At 40.4% G+C, this 19547-nt stretch overlaps 1 protein-coding gene across 1 annotated transcript in view; it reads right to left on the bottom strand.

The window, feature by feature from the left end:
• Positions 1-233: 233 nt before the first annotated feature.
• LOC145354085 (uncharacterized) overlaps positions 234-19547 on the bottom strand; it is a 31134-nt gene continuing 11820 nt past the window's right edge. Inside the window, exons 5-11 of the mRNA XM_080205218.1 lie at positions 16443-16676; positions 16320-16342; positions 16114-16238; positions 5478-8347; positions 4804-5100; positions 1243-1345; positions 234-764 (exon numbers count right to left, since the gene is read on the bottom strand). Of these exons, the coding sequence (XP_080061344.1) occupies positions 670-764; positions 1243-1345; positions 4804-5100; positions 5478-8347; positions 16114-16238; positions 16320-16342; positions 16443-16676 (3747 nt within the window). The 3' untranslated portion in view covers positions 234-669. The remainder of the gene's footprint in view (positions 765-1242; positions 1346-4803; positions 5101-5477; positions 8348-16113; positions 16239-16319; positions 16343-16442; positions 16677-19547) is intronic.

Below are 19547 nucleotides of genomic sequence, written 5' to 3'. Positions count from 1 at the left end.
ATCTTAGAGTTTTAAATCACTATTCCTTAATAACAGCAGAATTATTGAGAACATCAGCATTAACATAGAACACTACAGCACAAACAGGCCCTTCAGCCCACAAGTTGCGCTGATCATATTCCTACCTACCAGGCCTATCTATAACCCTCAATCCCATTAAATCCCATAAGTCCAGAGCTTGCACGATGCTAAGCATCAGTAAACACAGACAACTCTAAAATAGAACAGCCAATCATTTTATTACAAAAGAAATGCAAAACTGTGGTTTTTAACAGAGCAATATCATGCGTGCGTGATATTGTTTACTTTTTGATTATGTGTTCATGACAAGTGAACAATATTGGGAAAAGAGAACTTTACAAATGAATTGGAAAGACTCCCATAACTTTGTAAAGGAGATACATATAAATACCCATTCTCTACTTTCGGAATAAACTAAACAGGATATAGACCATCTATGTTTTAACAAGCTTTTCTCTTGTATGTGGTTCAACATTAATAGTGCCACTTATCACTTCAAGCAACAAAGACGCGTCCGAATGACTGTTGCCATTTAAAATTGTTTCCTTGCATAGCAACAATGGAGATATCCTTCGGCTGCTCTACTTAGTAAGTGCATTCAACCATGAAAATGAAAAGATATGGCGAGGAAAGTCAGTTGTGCTAAGCTCACGACTCGTCGTCTGTTGTACGGTGCTTTCTGCAGCTGAACCTGGGCTTTCCATCTGGTTGTGGATTGTGGGGCTGGAGCGCTGGGTGGGGGGCTGGAAACAAGCAAAGTAGCTTCATGCAAAGTTTGAGAATTGCACATTTTAAATTTGAAAATATTACTGCAACTCAATGAAATTGCCAAAACTATATTGTATTGCATAATTTAAATGTAGATAACATGAACAAATGAAGGTGTATAAACCTGTGACTATTTAATCCATATTTTTAAATGTTTAGATATTGCAAATCTCAATACATTTACCATGCACAAACTTAAACATTTGCAGCTATGAAAAGATGCCTAAGATAATCGTCAATGGATGAAATATTAATTCAGATTCAGACAGTAGGACAAATGGCTGAGGGCAATTTTTCAAAGAATAGTATGAACATAAAACAACATCAATTAGCTTGCAACCAGGGCAAACAGAATAAACCGAGGTTTGTTTTTCTGGAGAGTATCATAGGAATAAAATTACTTATTACATTTTTGTTTGCTTGTTAAAGAATCTAGAATAATTGTTATGTTACCTTCTTCATTAAAAATCCATGTATAAGCCATGTATTCAATCTTAATCCATAGGTAGTGCAGTATGATCATCAGTGTCAATATTGAAAGGCAGAAGCCTAGAGCCTATTGAAGAATAACAGACCAATACAACATATATTGGAATGAAGACAAATGAATTAAGACCAATTAACCCTTACATTAAAAAGCACCATTTGACAAGGGCATGGCACTTTTGGACAAAGTTACTATATAAACATATATTAATCAATATTGTCTGCCATGTTTCTATCTTGTACTTCAATAATAAACACAATGAACAAATTACTTTCAACATTCTGCTGAAGCCGCTCCATGACCAATCTCCAAGAAATATCGAATGATTCAAAGTGAGTCTCCCAATTTCTTCCCCAAAATACCTGGCTTTACTCATCACGGACAAGACTGGGAGTATTCATACAACCAGCCTCTGTGTCTGTATAAGATAGTTCCCCATAATTCTTAACTGGTAGTTGGTTATTTCAGTGCAGAGGGTATGGAGTTTGGAATCTGGTGCTTTAAAACATGATTCATTGGTGTGATACTGCATTGTATGGTGCTCGATGGAAATGCAAATCCTTTAAAACCACTATAAGTAATATTCAGTTGGAGTATTAGAAAAATGGTCCCTCAAAATAAAAACACTTAATGTGGCCAATTTCCCCAATTGGCCATGCCTGTGTAAAAGTAAAAATGGTGTTTGGGATCAACCCCAGGTCATGGCTAGACGTTCTTGCTGTGTGCCATAGTTTGGTGATTGGTTGGAAGTAGAAGATGGAATAAAGATAAAGGAAATGTACTCTGATTGGCAGGATATAACAAGATGTAACTGGTAGGTGTTCCCTAAAGATCTGTACTGGAGCATCAGCTTTTCACCGCACAGGACAATGAATTGAATGGAGGAATAAGGAGATATATGTCTAAGTTTGCAGATGATACTAAGTTAAGGCTTAGTGGAAGCCACTAAGGGAATGTTGTCTGTATGGATTTTAAGAAAGCATTTGACCAAATACCACATCAAAGCATCTTTGAAAAAAATTGAGGGTCAGTGACACTTTGGATAAAAAACTGACTTCAGGACAATTTTTGGCCTGTCGATTGTGGTAAATGGTGTTTTTTAAGACTGGAGTATGGTTAACTGTGGTACTAGGCCCACTGCTTTTTTCTGATATAAATAAATAAATAACTTTAGGGACTTGAATAATGAGATAAAACTTCAAAATTTGCCAATGATACCAAACATTATTGTGGATGATATCAAACAACTGTAAGTGGGGAGACATGTGGCAGATAGAATTTATTGCAGAAAAGTGAAAGGTGATGCATTTCAGCAAAAGGGATAGGGAGAGGAAATATACACCTAATGACACAGTTCTAACATGTGTATGCAGGGATTCATGTGCTTAGGTCCTTTGAAGGTGTCAAGACATATTAAGGAAGAATTTTTTTTTGCAGCAAGCGCTGCTTGCCTGGCACTCACTACCTATGAAATTGGCTGAAGAGAGATGATCAATGATTTCAAAAGGAAATTGTATATGTGTCTAAGGAAAATAAATTTGCAATGCTACAGATATAGAGTGCAGGAATGGAACTGATTGGGTTGCTCTAGACAGCTGGCATAGATTCAGTGGGCAGAATGGCCTCCTGTGCTGCAATGATTCTATGACTCTAACTATGGCAGCTGGAGTTCAATATAAGGAAACATGAGAAGGGTGATTCTTCTATCCCGCGGCACTGTTTTTGTTGTGCAGTGGGCAGGGAAACTCTAGCCATTTTGCAGGCTCCCCATTGGGTGCCAAGGCCTCCAGGCATCTCCCAGCACTGGATTTCTGGTGCCATCAGCTCCACACCAGAAATCAACACAGTGGTGCATAATTTATTCAACCTAGAATTTTAATGTATTTAATCTCATCAGCGGTCCCGGGACTGAAATCTCTGGGCCTGCTAGCCTCTCCAGTGTTTCACACCAGCGAGGTTTAATACAGCTCCCCACTTGCTGCTGGCCCGACTCTGGTCGGAGTGAAGGGGAAGCATTAAAAGGCCATTGCCAACCTTGGCCCCTGGCATTGCCCAAAGGACAAAGTACTAATGCCCAGGGAGCATATAGGCACTGCCCACCAGGCATAGGGCAGTGCTACGAGGTGGGGGTGCAGGCTCCCGCTGCCACTTTGCACTTTGGGTTGAGTGACAGGAGGCCAGCGATCGAGGCTACAGAGGAGGGAGGAAGGGGTAGGGGAGTCAGGACTGCAGGAGATGGAGGAGGATATCAGGAGATCGGAGCTGCAGGGGGGTGGGGAGGGGCTGGCTGAGGCTGACTCCGCTAGCAATCGGGCTGTGGTTGAGGAGGGTGGGGGGTGGGGGGACAGGGTGGTGGGTGGTGAGTCATATGGCCAGCAACGTGGGAGTCTTGGGACTGGCCAGCGATTGAGCTGGCCAGCAATCAGGAGGCTGGCAAACAGGGGCCAATGCGTATGCGCTGGTCTTGGCATTGACAGATTAGCACATGCTACAGTGGCCCGCTCAGCTATACTACTTTGATGTGGAATCTTACCAAAAATGTCTTTTCGAAATCAAAGTAAACCACGTCTACAGGTTCCCTTTTCCCCTTGCTGTTTGTTAATTCCTTAAAGAAGTCTACTAAATTATTCAGACATGATTTCCCTTTCTCAAAACCGTGTTGCCTCTGTCTGATTTAACTGGATTATTTGCATAAAATTCATGAATGGACAGCGTATATTTCAACACAATTAGGGCACATAGAAATGAAAGGCTCCTTTTCTGACTTCAGGATTAGACAGCTAGGTAATTACTTTTCAGATGTGGTAATACAGGAAAACACAACAGCTGATTCACATATAACAAGTCTGCATAATCAGCAATAAGATAAATAAACTGTTTTGGTAATATTGGATAAAGAATAAATGTTTGCCAAGACACCAGGGAAGCCTCTTGACTCTTCAAATGCTAATATGTCATTTCTTGCATGCACTTGTTGGCAGGACCATGATGCAGTGTTCTGGCTGAAAAATGGCACCTCAACCCATGGAGTACTTCATCAGTACTGAATAGAGTCACATTAGTCCATTATGATTCTGTTGGCTATTTGAATGTTGTCCCCATTCCCTTTCCGTTTCCCCATTGCCCTGAAAACCTTTTCCTTTTGTATTTATATAACTATACTACAAAATATTTCTCTATTTTCCTGTTAGAATTTAGTACTGAATTTGCTTCTACTATCCTTTCTAAGCACAGCCATTTCAGTTCCTCATAACTTGCATTAAAAAAAATCCAATTTTATCACAAATTAGCGAACCAATGCATTCAATTTTCATTGATTGCTGTGGACCTTACCATTTAACAAAACCATTATCAAATAGTGCTCTTTGTTATAAGGAATGTAGGCAGACTGAACAAGTAAAACAAATGTGTACAGATGAATGCCTGAGTCTGATAGTGAAATGATGAAGTTACAGGAAGCCACATCAGTCCTATGATGTATGATGGTCACTCCTGTAGAACAGATGTTAAAATCTTTCTTCACTGACCTGCATTACAGATGATGGCACTTCGTTTTCACAGCTGGATGACTTGTTGGCGTCTGTTGACCCTGCAGCAGTGTCGTGCTCTGCCTGTAGCTTACTCTCTACTATTGCTGATGGCTCAATCGGATCATGAGAGGTGGCATCCTGGTTGGTACTTGCAGCAAGCCCAGTGGTATTAATCACATGCCAGGAACCACACTTATGCCAACCTGGGTACAACCTGGTTTCTGCATCAACCACTTCCAACAATTGTGGCATTTTTAAATCATCAGCCTGAAGACTTCCTTGTAATATATCATCCTTAACAAAGGACAAATACAAGAGTGAAAGGAAATGTGTTAGCAGTCTTCAACAATAACATAATACTTCTTTTAGCGACTGAAGGCTTGACTTGTCTAAGATTAACTTGAACAGCAACAAAAAATTACAAACCGTATTCCATTCAACGGAACAGCAGCTTTTAGTAACAATATGTAAATATATATATGTATATTACATATTATAGTAACAATATGGTAGTAATTTAGTAACATGATGACTAGCTCAAGGACAAAATGTAAAGTGCAAGCATCCACAAAAGTAGTTAAAAAAGTTTCAAAGAGAGTCAAGATAATGTTTTTGATCACAATTTGTCCTGCAGTTGCTCAGAAATATTCAGAGTATTCAGAAATAAATACCTTTTGTACAGTTGTTTCAAACTCAACTTCAGGTTCATCCTGTCCAGATTTACCAGCCTCGGATTTTATTAACGGAATTATAGACTCTCCCCTTGCAGGAGTTCCGTCTACAGCACGTAGAGATACGACTTCAGATTCTCCCGCTGTGGAGAACCCATGCAGAGAAATTGGAGATGTATTACTGGAATCTGATATTGAAACAATTGCATTGGCAGCACCTGAAGGTGGAACACTAAATTCTTCCATTGCAGGTACTGTACTTATAACACTTGAAGATTCAGTTATGGGTTCTTTTATGACAGAGATTTGATCAAGAGGAAGTAGAGTAGTAGAAATGACTTCTTTTCTTGCCGGTACTCCAGTATCCAGAGTTGAAACATTACTTTCCTCCATTTCAGACACTGTATCTGGAATATCTAGAGATGTTTTGGTGGATTTTTCTGTGTTAGGAATTGTATCAATAACATCTTGAGTTTCAGCACTTGGCTCCTCCATTGGAAGCACTCTACCCTTAATGAAACAAGTTGCAGCATTTGATTTAGCCCCCGGAGAGAGCTCAACCACAACTCCTGAACACTCGGAACTGGACTCTTCCTCTTCAGTGGCTCCAGCTACAACTCCTGAAGACTCAGAACTGGACTCTTCCTCTTCAGTGGCTCCAGCTACAACTCCTGAAGACTCAGAACTGGACTCTTCCTCTTCAGTGGCTCCAGCTACAACTCCTGAAGACTCAGGACTGGACTCTTCCTCTTCCGTGGCTCCAGCTACAACTCCTGCCAATTCAGAACTGGACTCCTTCTCTTCAGTGGCTTCAGCCACAGCAACTGAAGATTCAGAGCTGGACTTTTTCTCTTCAGTGACTTCAACAACAGCACCTGAAGACTCGGAACTGGAATCTTTCTTCTCAGTGACTTCAACCACAGCAGCTGAAGACACAGAGCTGGACTCCTTCACCTCATTAACTTCAACCACAGCACCTACATATTCAGAGCTGAACTCTTCCTTTTCAGGAGCTCCAACCACAACACCTGAAGTTTCAAAACTGGACTCTTCCTTTTCAGTAGCTTCAGCCACAACACCTGCCAATTCAGAACTGGACTCCTTCTCTTCAGTGAATTCAACAACAGTACCTGAAGATTCAGAACTGGACTCCTTCTCTTCAGTGAATTCAACAACAGTACCTGAAGATTCAGAACTGGACTCCTTCTCTTCAGTGAATTCAACAACAGTACCTGAAGATTCAGAACTGGACTCCTTCTCTTCAGTGAATTCAACAACAGTACCTGAAGATTCAGAACTGGACTCCTTCTCTTCAGTGAATTCAACAACAGTACCTGAAGATTCAGAACTGGACTCCTTCTCCTCATTAACTTCAACAACAGCACCTGAAGATTCAGAACTGGACTCCTTCTTCTCATTAACTTCAACAACAGCACCTGAAGATTCAGAACTGGACTCTTTCACTTCATTAACTTCAACAACAGTACCTGAAGATTCAGAACTGGACTCCTTCTCCTCATTAACTTCAACAACAGCACCTGAAGATTCAGAACTGGACTCCTTCTCCTCATTAACTTCAACAACAGTACCTGAAGATTCAGAACTGGACTCCTTCTCCTCATTAACTTCAACAACAGCACCTGAAGATTCAGAACTGGACTCCTTCTCCTCATTAACTTCAACAACAGCACCTGAAGATTCAGAACTGGACTCCTTCTCCTCATTAACTTCAACAACAGCACCTGAAGATTCAGAACTGGGCTCCTTCTCCTCATTAACTTCAACAACAGCACCTGAAGATTCAGAACTGGACTCCTTCTCCTCATTAACTTCAACAACAGCACCTGAAGATTCAGAACTGGACTCCTTCTCCTCATTAACTTCAACAACAGCACCTGAAGATTCAGAACTGGACTCCTTCTTCTCATTAACTTCAACAACAGCACCTGAAGACTCAGAACTGGGCTCCTTCTCCTCATTAACTTCAACAACAGCACCTGAAGATTCAGAACTGGGCTCCTTCTCCTCATTAACTTCAACAACAGCACCTGAAGATTCAGAACTGGGCTCCTTCTCCTCATTAACTTCAACAACAGCACCTGAAGATTCAGAACTGGACTCCTTCTCCTCATTAACTTCAACAACAGCACCTGAAGACTCAGAACTGGGCTCCTTCTCCTCATTAACTTCAACAACAGCACCTGAAGACTCAGAACTGGGCTCCTTCTCCTCATTAACTTCAACAACAGTACCTGAAGACTCAGAACTGGGCTCCTTCTCCTCATTAACTTCAACAACAGCACCTGAAGACTCAGAACTGGGCTCCTTCTCCTCATTAACTTCAACAACAGCACCTGAAGATTCAGAACTGGACTCTTTCTCCTCAGTGACTTCAATCACAACACCTGAAGACTCAGAGTTGGACTCTTCCTTTTCAGTGACTTCAACAACAGCACCTGAAGACACATAGCTAGATTGTTTCCCCTCAGGCCCTCCAGCTATAGCACCTGAAGACTGAGAACTGGACACTTTCTCTTCAGGGACTTCAACCACAACACCTGAAGACTCAGAACTGGACACTTTCTCTTCAGGGGCTTCAACCACAACACCCAAAAACTCAGAACTGGACTCTTTCTCCTCATTAACTTCAACCACAGCACCTGAAGATTCAGAACTGAACTCTTTCTCTTCAGAGACTTTAACAAGAGCACTTGAAGACTCTATCTCTTCAGTAGTTTCAGTGACTTTGCCCACAACATCTGATGATTCAATTCTAGCACTTTCTAAATGTCCAGTCACAATTTCAGTGTCTTCGTTCTTGTCAGCCATATCTTTCCTGTCTTCAAATCCTTCTTCGGATTTCTCTTCGACTGTAAATAAATAAGCTTCACATTATCATTAGAATTGGATTAAATAAACATTGGAAAACACAAATCTAATTTATTTGTCTAATAAACTATTAAAATAACATTTGTAGCTATAGAACTGATTTGGTTTCTTCTATTTGTTTTACTAAAATGTTTAAAGCAATATTCACCTACCATTATTTGAGTACATGAAGACTAAAGTTTGGATTTTGTAATGACAGAGAGGCTCTCTGCTGTATCCAAAACAGTGATAAATGTCTGAAAAAAACTGAAGTCTTGCTTCCAAACAAAATACTGCCTATTTTTGCAGGAGTGAGAATGGGGGCAGGCTGTGTTTCACACACACACACACACACACACACACACACACACACACACACACACACACACACACACACACACACACACACACACACACACACACACACACAGTTTACAGAGACAGCCGGCTATTTAAATCATTAGCTGCCTCCACTGGAGTGGGATCTTGTCAGACCATGAGTGTGAAAATCAACATCAGCAGATTAGACCAGGTAAAAGCTTGTCTTAACTTGGATAGATTTGTTTGGAATAGTCAGGGTACCCCTTTGGAGCAAGTCTAGAAGCACTTTTGGGCAAGTGATCTGGCCTTTGATGGAAGTTAGGTACCTGTTGCAGTAAGTCAGGTACCTTTCCGCAGTGATTAAATAAGGAATCAATATACATACAAAAAATGTACAAACTCATCACTATCAAGCTCATTGGAACTGTCAACAGGCCTGTCAAAATCAACTGTCAAAACTTTCAGAAGCACCTGTCAAAAAGAACTGTCAGCAGACAACACATTTAAAAGCCCAGCCCTTTAAATCTTTGACAAAAGGTCTGGGGTGTTAAAAATAAATGATTACTTGCTATTTCACTCTGACTGTTGAAATAGGCCCGTGGGCTTTCATTACTGGATTACTGCTGCATGACAATAGGTTCCATTTTACTGTTTTGTTGACAGCTACAGTGATTATAAACTTTTTGATGTGGGCCTGAATTTCAATTCTTGTTGTAATAAGAATGAAATATTTGTTTTTGTAAAGCTTTATTTAATTGAAGGAACATAAATGAAATAAATGGGATTTTATGAAAGAATTTATTCGATATAGTGAAGTCTGCAAAAGGCACTTAGAACTTTGTTTTATAGAATTTTACTTCAACTCATCTCTGCATGTCCTAAGGTTTGCCATGGTGGATACTAACAGAGTTGGCATAGTAAGTGTAAGGGTAAAGGGTGGTATATGGGCTGGTAAGAAGTTGGCATAGAGGCTATGAAAGCATCTTGGGATGCATGTTGACATGGAGGATATGAAGGACCATGGGAGTGAGTACAGGGGACTAGTTTAGCATAGGGGCTATAAAGAGCATTGTGGGAGAGGGTACAAGTGCAAAAGTTGACATAGGGGCTACAAATGGCCATTGTGTGTGTGTGTGTGTGTGTGTGTGTGTGTGTGTGTGTGTGTGTGTGTGTGTGTGTGTGTGTGTGCGCATGAGATGATATGTGTTGGCATTAGGGTGAGGCATGGGGAATGTGTGCACAGACTGCAGGCAGCTGAGGAATAAGAGTTTGAGGAAGTTTTAAGTTGTGATCTTTGTTGTTTTATTTCTGGACAATGCCAGAACCTGGAGGCAGGGCTTCCACCCAGTTTGTTTCTGCACCAGGCAGCCTCCTCACTTCTTCCAGTTCACCTGCCCTGATTCCCATTCCAGCCCACCATTCCCCCAATCAAAAATTCAATGTCTGGACAGCTATTTTTAAAGATCAAGTTTGCAGAGCCAGGAATATGCTGACTCGATGCACCCAACCCAGGAGAAAAATCTAGAATTAGTGAACCAGCATTTAACAATATGGTTTTAGGTCCAGCAAGAGTGATGTATATTTAATAGATTAGTGCATGAATACATGAACCGGTGATTTACTTTTATACTCTGCATATGAATTGACTCCCATTAATATGTAACATGTAAAGAAGTTGGTGGTAACTCTTCATTTTGCAGATTCTGAAACTTGTTTTGTGTCTGAGTTCTCATGTCTTCGTTGAATCATTTTCAGGGTTCAACATTCTATTTTATCCCATTCCTGATACCATGTTTCAATTATAAGAACAGCAGTCTTCATTAGCGTGAGAGGTCTTTATAGAACTCATCTTAAAGTGTCTGCCTCCTGAAGCAAAGTGCCTCATAGCAGAGTCACGTGACTATGACAAGCTAATTATTCAGACAGAATTGCATTTCCAAAACCCAACAATCTGGAAGCATCCACTGGACATGAATGTTATAGTAATGGTGACCTTGATGGCTACTGGGAGGGCCATCTTCCCATTGCTTTGAGGCTCCATTTTGGTGTAGAGGTGGCATAATATGTGACAACCTTTTTGATGAAGTGCAGCCTCCTCAGACACAGCTCCTGTTTTTGGCAGCTGTTCTGTAAGAGCACCCTTTGTGGCTATGGCCTTCTATGAATCATCCTTCTTCTCCTTGTAGAGCACTCCCCTCTCTATCTCTTAGTCATGGTGCAGACCAAATGGCATTGTAACAGCAACTCCCACGCCAATGGAAGACACTGGTCTTTCCTCCCTTCCTGTGAGCAGTAAGGTTTCCTCAAATAACTCCAGTAACTCAAAACAATGCTTCCACAAACTTTACCTTAGACCATGCTGAGGGCCTATAGTCAGGATAAACTCGAGGATTGGGATAAAAGAATTCCATTCATGCTTTTTGAAGTTAGGGATGCACCTAATAAATCAATAAAATTCAGACACTCTGAATTGATTTTTGGTCGTGAGGTAAGAGGGCCACTCAAATTGATCAAGAAGAAATTGATGAATCAGTGTTCTGCGACTACACTTTTGGACTACGTGTCAAACTTTAGGGAGAGATTAACTAGGGCTGGTGAGTTGGCTAGATAGCATTTAAAAGGGGCACAGCATGAGATAAGAAAAGAAGTGGAGAAGAAATCTAAAATTTGTAATTTTTTTAGTGGGGAGAAAGTACTGGTACCATTATCAATAGAGGGTTAAAAGCAAGTGGGCCTTATCAAATTGAAAGAAAATGAAAAGAGGTGAATTATTTGGTAAGAATGCAGATAGAATGAAGACTTACAGAGTATGCCATGTGAATATTCTTAAATGGTATTTTAGAGTTATAAAGGTTTACAGCATAGAAACAGGCTCTTCTGCCCAACTTGTCCATGCCGCCCTTTTTTTTAAAAACCCCTAAGCTAATCCCAATTGCCCGCATTTGGCCCATATCCTTCTATACCAATCGTATCCATGTAACTATCTAAATGCTTTTGAAAAGATAAAATTATACCCTCCTCTACTACTACCTCTGGCAGCTTGTTCCAGACACTCACTGCCCTCTGTGTGAAAAAATTGTCCCTCTGGACACTTTTGTATCTCTCCCCTCTCACTTTAAACCTATGCTGTCGAGTTTTAGACTCCCCTACCTTTGGGAAAATATATTGACTATCTACCTTGTCTATGCCCCTCATTATTTTATAGACCTCTATAAGGTCGCCCTTCAGCCTCCTACACTCCAGAGAAAAAAGTCCCAGTCTATTCTGCCTCTCCTTATAATTCAATCCATCAAGTCCCAGTAGCATCTTAGTAAATCTCATCTGCACTGTTTTTAGTTTAATAATATCCTTTCTATAATAGGGTGACCAGAATTGCACACAGTATTCCAAGTGTGTCCTTACCAATGTAACTTCAAAAAGACATTCCAACTCCTGTATTCAATATTCTAACCGATGAAATCAAGCATGCCGAATGCCTTCTTCATCACTCTGTCTACCTGTGACTCCATTTTCAAGGAGCTATGAACATGTACCCCTAGATCTCTTTGTTCTGTAACTCTCTTCAACGCCCAACCATTAACTGAGTAAGTCCTGCACTTGTTCAATCTACCAAAATGCATCACCTCGCATTTGTCTAAATTAAATTCCATCTGCCATTCGTCAGCCCACTGGCCCAATTGATAAAGATCCCATTGCAATTGGAGATAACTTTCTTCATTGTCCACAATGCCATCAATTGTGGTGTCATCTGCAAATTACTAACCATGCCCCCTATATTCTCATCCAAATCATTAATATAAATGACAAATAACAGTGGACCCAGCACTGATCCTTGAGGCACACCATTGGTTTGACAGGGAAGAAAAGCAGAAGAACAATATGTTAGTTGGTACAACTCAGAGTGAAACAACAAATCCAGATGATTCTGAATTTGACATTCCTCAAATTAGATTGGACAATGAGGAAGTAATCAAAAATTAGGATAAATTACTGGGTACAGTTCCATCAAGCTGTCTTACTTCACTTCTTTGTACTTTTCTTCTGTCTACGGGAGTACTACTCAGTTAATGAAGATATGAATGGAAGCAAATGAGTGCAATGTAAAACTGGTGAAAGTAGAGAAAGGGAATCAGTTACTGGAAGATGATGTGAATGGAAATTGAATAGATGCAAAGACAGATGCAGGAAAAGTTGATTGACTTGGAGCCTGTTCCTAAGTTGTTGAAATTAACTGGGCATAAACTGCAGGACAGTCAACAGCAGCTCATCATCTATGAGAAGAAAAATGTAGAGCAGTCAGCAGACACATATGATTTCAAGGTGGAAATTGAGGAGCAGAAGCATTGTACTACAAAAGAAAAGGAAAACAATGTGATGTAAGACTGTTTGATGATTCTGTACTATTATTCCTAATGAATAGCTGGGATAATAAATCTGTACAGTTTGCCCAGACATGGGTATCCAGAGAAACAATACTGTTCATAGGTGATGTTTGGCCTGGAGCTATTAAATGAAGAAGCTCTCGTTCTCTCTCTCCATCTCCAAAGTTCTAAGGCTGTTAACCCAAGTCAAAGCAAGTATGCCTGAGTTTTACAAACTAATTTTGAAGAGAGATTTAAGTCTTTTAGAGAAATATTGCTTGATTGGGGGGTGGGGGGTGATGAGTTAGCGGTTAGGACTTGTATCTTTGTTTGCTTAAGTATTATTCAATTGTTAGAAGTTAAGCTAATTAATTTGTTATAATTAAACAATGTTGTTAACTAAAGTCTGTTTTGATAAAACTTCCCAGTTTGTCAGTAAAACTGCACCTGTAGTGAAACACCTTATCCTCACACAAATGCCAAAATAGAAAATTGTTGGAGATCAGTACCCTAACACACAGAATAGATACATTCCAATCACTTAGAAAAAGACCAAGGGATGGACCCATTGTCCATAGTCGAGTAGAAAGGTTAAAGATAGTATCAAACTTAAAGAAAAAGCATATAATTATGCAAAGACAGGTGGCATGTCAGATGATTGGACAGAATATAAAAAACAACAAAAGATGACAAAAAGATTAATAAGAAGGAGAAAAATAGAGTATGAGAGAAAGTTAGCCAGAAATATAAAAACAGATTATAAGAGTTTTGATAAATATTTTGAAAAGGAAAGAGTTACAAAAGTGAGTAATGGTCCGATAGAAAGTGAGTCTGAAGAATTAATAATGGAAAACAAGGAAATGGCAAATGAATTGAACTGGTATTTTGCATCGGTCTTTGCAGTGGAAGCAGCCTTAAAGGAAAGAGGGAATAACTCAGGAAAATTACAGCCACCAGAAATGTGGTATTCAGTAAATCGTTGGAGATACAGGCTGATGAGAGCCCAAGTCCTGATGGATTTCATCCTAGGATCTTAAAAGAAATGGCTAGTAAGATAGCCAAAGTATTGGTTTTAATTTTCCAAAACTCCTTAGATTCGGCAAAATTCTATTAGATTGCAAATAGCAAATGAAACTCTATTATTCAAAAAGAGAGGAAGAAAGAAAGTTGGAAATTACAGGCCAATTTGCTTAACATTTGCTGTGGCAAAATATTAGAAGCTATTAATAATGAGATTTAAGATTAGGACCTGTTGCCCTTATCATTCTAGTTGATAGAGGTCATGGATTTGGAAGATACTGTCAAAGGAGACGTGGTGAGTTGCTGCAATGCATCTTGCAGATCGTACACACTGAAGCCACAGCACACATGGCAGACTGAGAGAATCCTTATATTGGTGTATGAACTGCCAGTGAAGAGGTCTGCTTGGTGTCAAGCTCCTTGACTGTTTTTTGGAGCTGCACTCCAGACAAGTGGAGAGCATTCCATCATCCCCTAACTTGTGCCTTGTTGATGATGACGGGCTTTGGAAAGTGAGTTAATTGTTGCAGAATTCACAGCCTCTGATCTACTCTTGTAGCCTCAGTACCTATATGGTTGATCGGTTCAGTTTCTGGTCAATGATTACCCCCAAGATGTTGATGATGAGGGATTCAGTGGTGCAAATGCCATGGAATGTTGTTCAAAGTCTTGCTGACAGTTTCGGTATCTGATAAGTTGTGAATGATATAATACACTGAGCAATCATCAATGAACATCCTCTCTTCAGACTTTTTATCAGAGGAGAGGTCATTGATGAACAGAGAAAGCTTGTTGGGCCTAGGACACAGAAAAATTCCTGGAGTGATGTCCTGTGACTGAGACGATTGGTCTCCAACAATCACAACACTCTTCCATGTGTTAGGTTTGACTTCAATCAGTGAAGATTTGTACACCAACGTCCCATTTACTCTTCAGGCTTTTTGATGCCACATGTGGCCAAATGTTGCTTTAACATCATGGACAGTCACTCTCAGCATACTTGTAGAGTTAAATTGTTTTGTCCATTTATTACAGCCAAGGCTGTAATAAGGTCCAGAACCCAGATTGAACATTGATGCGTAGGTAATTACTATGTAAGTATCACTATACAGCACTGTCAACAACATCATCCATCACTTTGCCAATGATTAAGAGCAGATTTCTGGAGATGTGTTTGGTCAGAATGGATTTGCGAGACCAGAGAAAAGTCCAATGAAAAGCAACTAACCTGTAACCTTGAAGGAATGAGAAGGTTAAAATCAGTTTCATCTTACCAGCTAAACATCCAGACATCAGTGGGGATTTGCTGGTATTAATCCATAAGCAAGAACTTTTCAGATGGTTGGGGATTGGGGGTGGGGTGAAAGAGGGGGGGGGGGGGGGTGAATGACACATTGCCTCCAAGTACAGCAGACCCAGTGCCGCTTTACATTCTAATGAGCGCTGATTGCCAGAAGGTGGGACTTCTGCCAGTCACCAGGAGGAAGTCCCACCTTGGAGAGCAGCCAGACTGATTGGCCGACATCTCTCCAATCATTCCAGGAACAGCACTACAGTGGCCAGAAGGTCACTGCAGCTAGCTGCCTGGGACTAAGTGCCAGGACCTGGAGTAAAGGTAAGAGGCAGAGGACAAGGGACGAGGGGTGTGTCACAAGGGGGCCCAGGAGATCTCCAGGCTCTAAGGGAAGCCCCTCCATTAGAAGTGGACTTCTGATGAATGCATCCCTCACTCAAGATCAAACTTTGATTCCCCCTCTTGACCTTCCAATCTAGCATCTGCCAATCAGCCTAAAATAGGGCCATAATTGGGGCAAGGGAGGGCTTTCTTGGTGTGGCCCTGCCCACACCAACATATAATTGCAGTGGGCAGAATTGCAGAAGGAATTCCATCCTTGAAATTTTACCCCCTCTCCAGCCTCAAAACCCATCAAGGGAAAGTGCAAAATTCTAGCATTGCTTAATAGCACTTTAAATAAAATTCATGTTTTTTTTTAAATTGCCAATAATGGCAGCTGGTTGAAAGAAAGTTCTGGGAAGAATAAGTTTATGCAGAGAGGCTCTTTTACCTTCGAGGAAATTGATTGCTTGGAGTAGATTCTGTTCTTTCTCAAAATCTACATTGTAGTGATCCATATTTTCATAACTGCCCTCCAAATCTTCGATCACTGATGCTCTTGTCGCTTCTGAAATTCTAATTATAGAAGAAGCCTTAATTGGATTCAAAAGAGATCCTTCTTCAATTGGTAAGTTTTAAACTGGTGTCTTTACTTACTTTGCTGTCAGCATCTTTGCATTCTGCGAAAGAAAAATTTATTAAGTTGTAAACTTTCTGAGCAAAGACCCTACAAGGAAATCAGAGAGATAACGAAAGCAGAATGCAGAAAAATATCAATACCTGCAGAAAGACTACCATTCGTGGTTCCTCCAGAGACTGAAGTGCCGATTCTATGAGCTTGGACGTGGATTGAAAACGTTCAGAGTATGTCTTGATCAAAGACTTGCAGTGGGTCATCTTTTCTTCTTGCTCGCTTGCGATTTTTTGCATCATCTCTTGTTTTTTTGCTTCCAAGATTGCAATTAGGGAATCCAGCTTTTCACACATAATTTCTATTTGGCTTCTACAGTTATCCTGGAAAACAACACGGAACAGGTTGTTGTAGAATGAGAGAAATGCCCATTTATGCAGTCTTGTTAAAATAGTCAAAATGTAAACCTCAGACCAGCTGGGGAAGGCAACTTCAAAATCATTGTTGATTACTTTCCTGAGGCATTTCAATAGAACAGGCTGACCAAACAATACAGTGCACGATTGGTCCTGATTTATTAATGTGGGTCAATGTGCTAAGATATGGTGACATAACTGTAGATTCCAGAATTCAAATGCATTTAGTTTGAATGTTCATTGCCAGCTTTACTAATAATGCAACTGTTTTCTTTAATACCCAGGCAGATACATATTTTCATATCTATATATATCAAAATATAAGTTACATGGAGGGTAATCATAATTCTTTTAACATAGCATCAACTGGACTAAATGCCAATGGTGACAATGACAGGGACAAAATATAGGTGCAAGTGAAGGAATGTGTCTGATTGTTCAATTCGATAAGACGTGAGAGGGCAGTAGTGTCTATGGAGGAGGAATTGGCTAAAGGAGAACCAGTAGAGTTATGGATTATCACTATGACTGTGTCTGATACATCTATGTCTGACTGCGCTTCCAGATCTTGTTTACCATCACAACTCTCTGTCTACTTCCAACTTTTTATCCTTACACTTTCTCCTTCAAGTCACACTCTTGACTTGGAATATGGTACAGTTAAAAGGCTAATACAATCACCATATTTTGGGGCTGTAGCTTTAAGTATAGAATAAGTGATAGGGTCATGTGACCTTTCTGCTTGTTAGAGATCAAAGCCTGGCTTAAATTGTTTTACTGAGAAGAAGGTGAAGGAATTTACACTTGGAGACAATGACATCAGTCTCTGAGTTTAAAATAAGTAGACTTTGAGTTTCCCAAAGTGCCAGAAAGGTATTGAAGGTATTGGGTTAGGGTATTGGGTTATAAACAGTTGTGCTATAAACTGTCTATTCACTTCTAAGATGAGAGGGACTTGGGATCAAAGATAGTTAATTAGCATTTCTACAAGAATGCAAAGTTAATAGGGGGAATTTTACTAAAAATGGCAGAGTTTTGGTTCAGGAGATAAACACACCAGTTTTTTCTCCCCAGATCTTACCACATTTGCCACAAAAAGCTGGTAGTTGAGTTTCACGTCACCATGTGGGGGCAGGGCCTCAACACACCAGCAATGCCTCGCTGCACTGAGATCAAGGTGCCAAATTTAAACCAAACAATGACCTCCCCTGCGCCCACCAATCAGGAAGTCTGAGGGCACCCCTCCCCCACCTGACAGAGGCAGGAGTTCTGTGTGGTTTGCTGAGAGAAAGGATGCTTGGTTTTGTGAGCTACCACAACCAGATACAAAAGGGAGACAGACTCCCTGCAGCAAGCTAAGAGTCCTGGGAGACTCATCTTGACATTGACTGGGGAAAAAGAATCAAGGGAACAGACTTTGCTGCTGGCGATGGATTTAAGGAAGTCTCTGAAAACTGAGTAAAGCAAATGGAGATGTCCACTGGAATTACTACTCAGTCAAACATGGATACAAGAGTGCATTGGAAACTGGAAGAAAGTATGGGCAGGTGCCATTATGACTATAATTCTGTGCAGAATATGGTATACATAAAGCATAAAAGGGAATTTTCCTCTCTGTGATTTAAAATACAATTTGACTACAAAAAGAAAATAGTTTTTAGTCAAGTGATTTTAGTCATTTGCTACAGTAAAAGTGTTATTACATGAACTCTTGCCATGCTGTTCTTACAGTTAGCAACTGGAAGTTTGATCTCTTTTTTTAAAGTTATTGGTCTCTATCTAGATCATCACAAAATACACTGTTGCATGGTCAAAATCCTGGAATTGCATATACCACAGTGAATCAAGATGGTGGCTCATTATCATAATGGCAATCAAAGTGGTCTGTGGACTGTGTTTTTCATTTTGTAGTCTCACGAACAAAAATAAAAAATAAAATCTTTCTGATTTAATCTCCCAATTTCAGTGACACAAAATGCCCCATTCTTCTGGCCCACCAGTGTCCCTACCTCCCTGACCACTCCTTTGACCCATAGATTCCTTCAGTAGATCTCTTGAACCCCATCCCCGCTGCACACTGTTATAAATACCTAATTCATGGTTCACAGTAATATTTTAGAGATCATTTTTATTTCTGAGAAGATTCTGGTTTAAAAAGTTCATGATGTGGGTATGCCGGCGTTGGACTGGCGTAAACACAGTAAAAAGTCTGACAACACCAGGTTTTAGTCCAACCTATTTATTTGATAATATATTGCGAGTATATTATCAAATAAATAGGTTGGACTAAAACCTGGTGTTGTCAGACTTTTTACTGTGTTTAAAAAGTTCAAACAGAAATTGGGTTAAATGCAACTAAAGCAGCTTTGTGACTATTATACTTAAAGGCTAGGTCCATGTTGACTTAAGGGATTAATAGCCAAAAAGGTAAGGTCATAAAACAGCAGATTGGGTTACGTGGCTAGGCCTGCGAGCCCCAGTTGCAAATTGCGATGGCCCGGAGGATTGGGAGTTGGCAGGGAAGTGCGTTTTGCACTGGTTGCCTAACTCACTGTAACCCTGCCAGGCTGTGCTCATAACCCCAATCAGGTTCCAGCCAGAGTGGGCCAATGCATATTCAAATCAATGCATATTCACATGTTATTAGTAGGCTTGCAGTCTGAGCCAACTGGCCTTACTATAACACCTGCCTTCCCAAAGGGATCTGCACAGGGTGGAGGACCTGGAATGTTGAACCCAGAGGGTTGAGGAAACACCATCAACCCCTCAGCAATGACCTCCACACCACACAGCCATGAGGTTTATCTGACCTGACCCCTCACCTCACCCCGCTCAGGC

The sequence above is a fragment of the Carcharhinus amblyrhynchos genome, chromosome 16 (genome assembly GCF_965287045.1).
Source record: "Carcharhinus amblyrhynchos chromosome 16, sCarAmb.v2.hapA, whole genome shotgun sequence".
In the NCBI taxonomy this organism is placed as follows: domain Eukaryota; kingdom Metazoa; phylum Chordata; class Chondrichthyes; order Carcharhiniformes; family Carcharhinidae; genus Carcharhinus; species Carcharhinus amblyrhynchos.
Note: the sequence above shows the minus strand (reverse complement) of the source record. Positions and strands in the feature narration are given on the sequence as shown.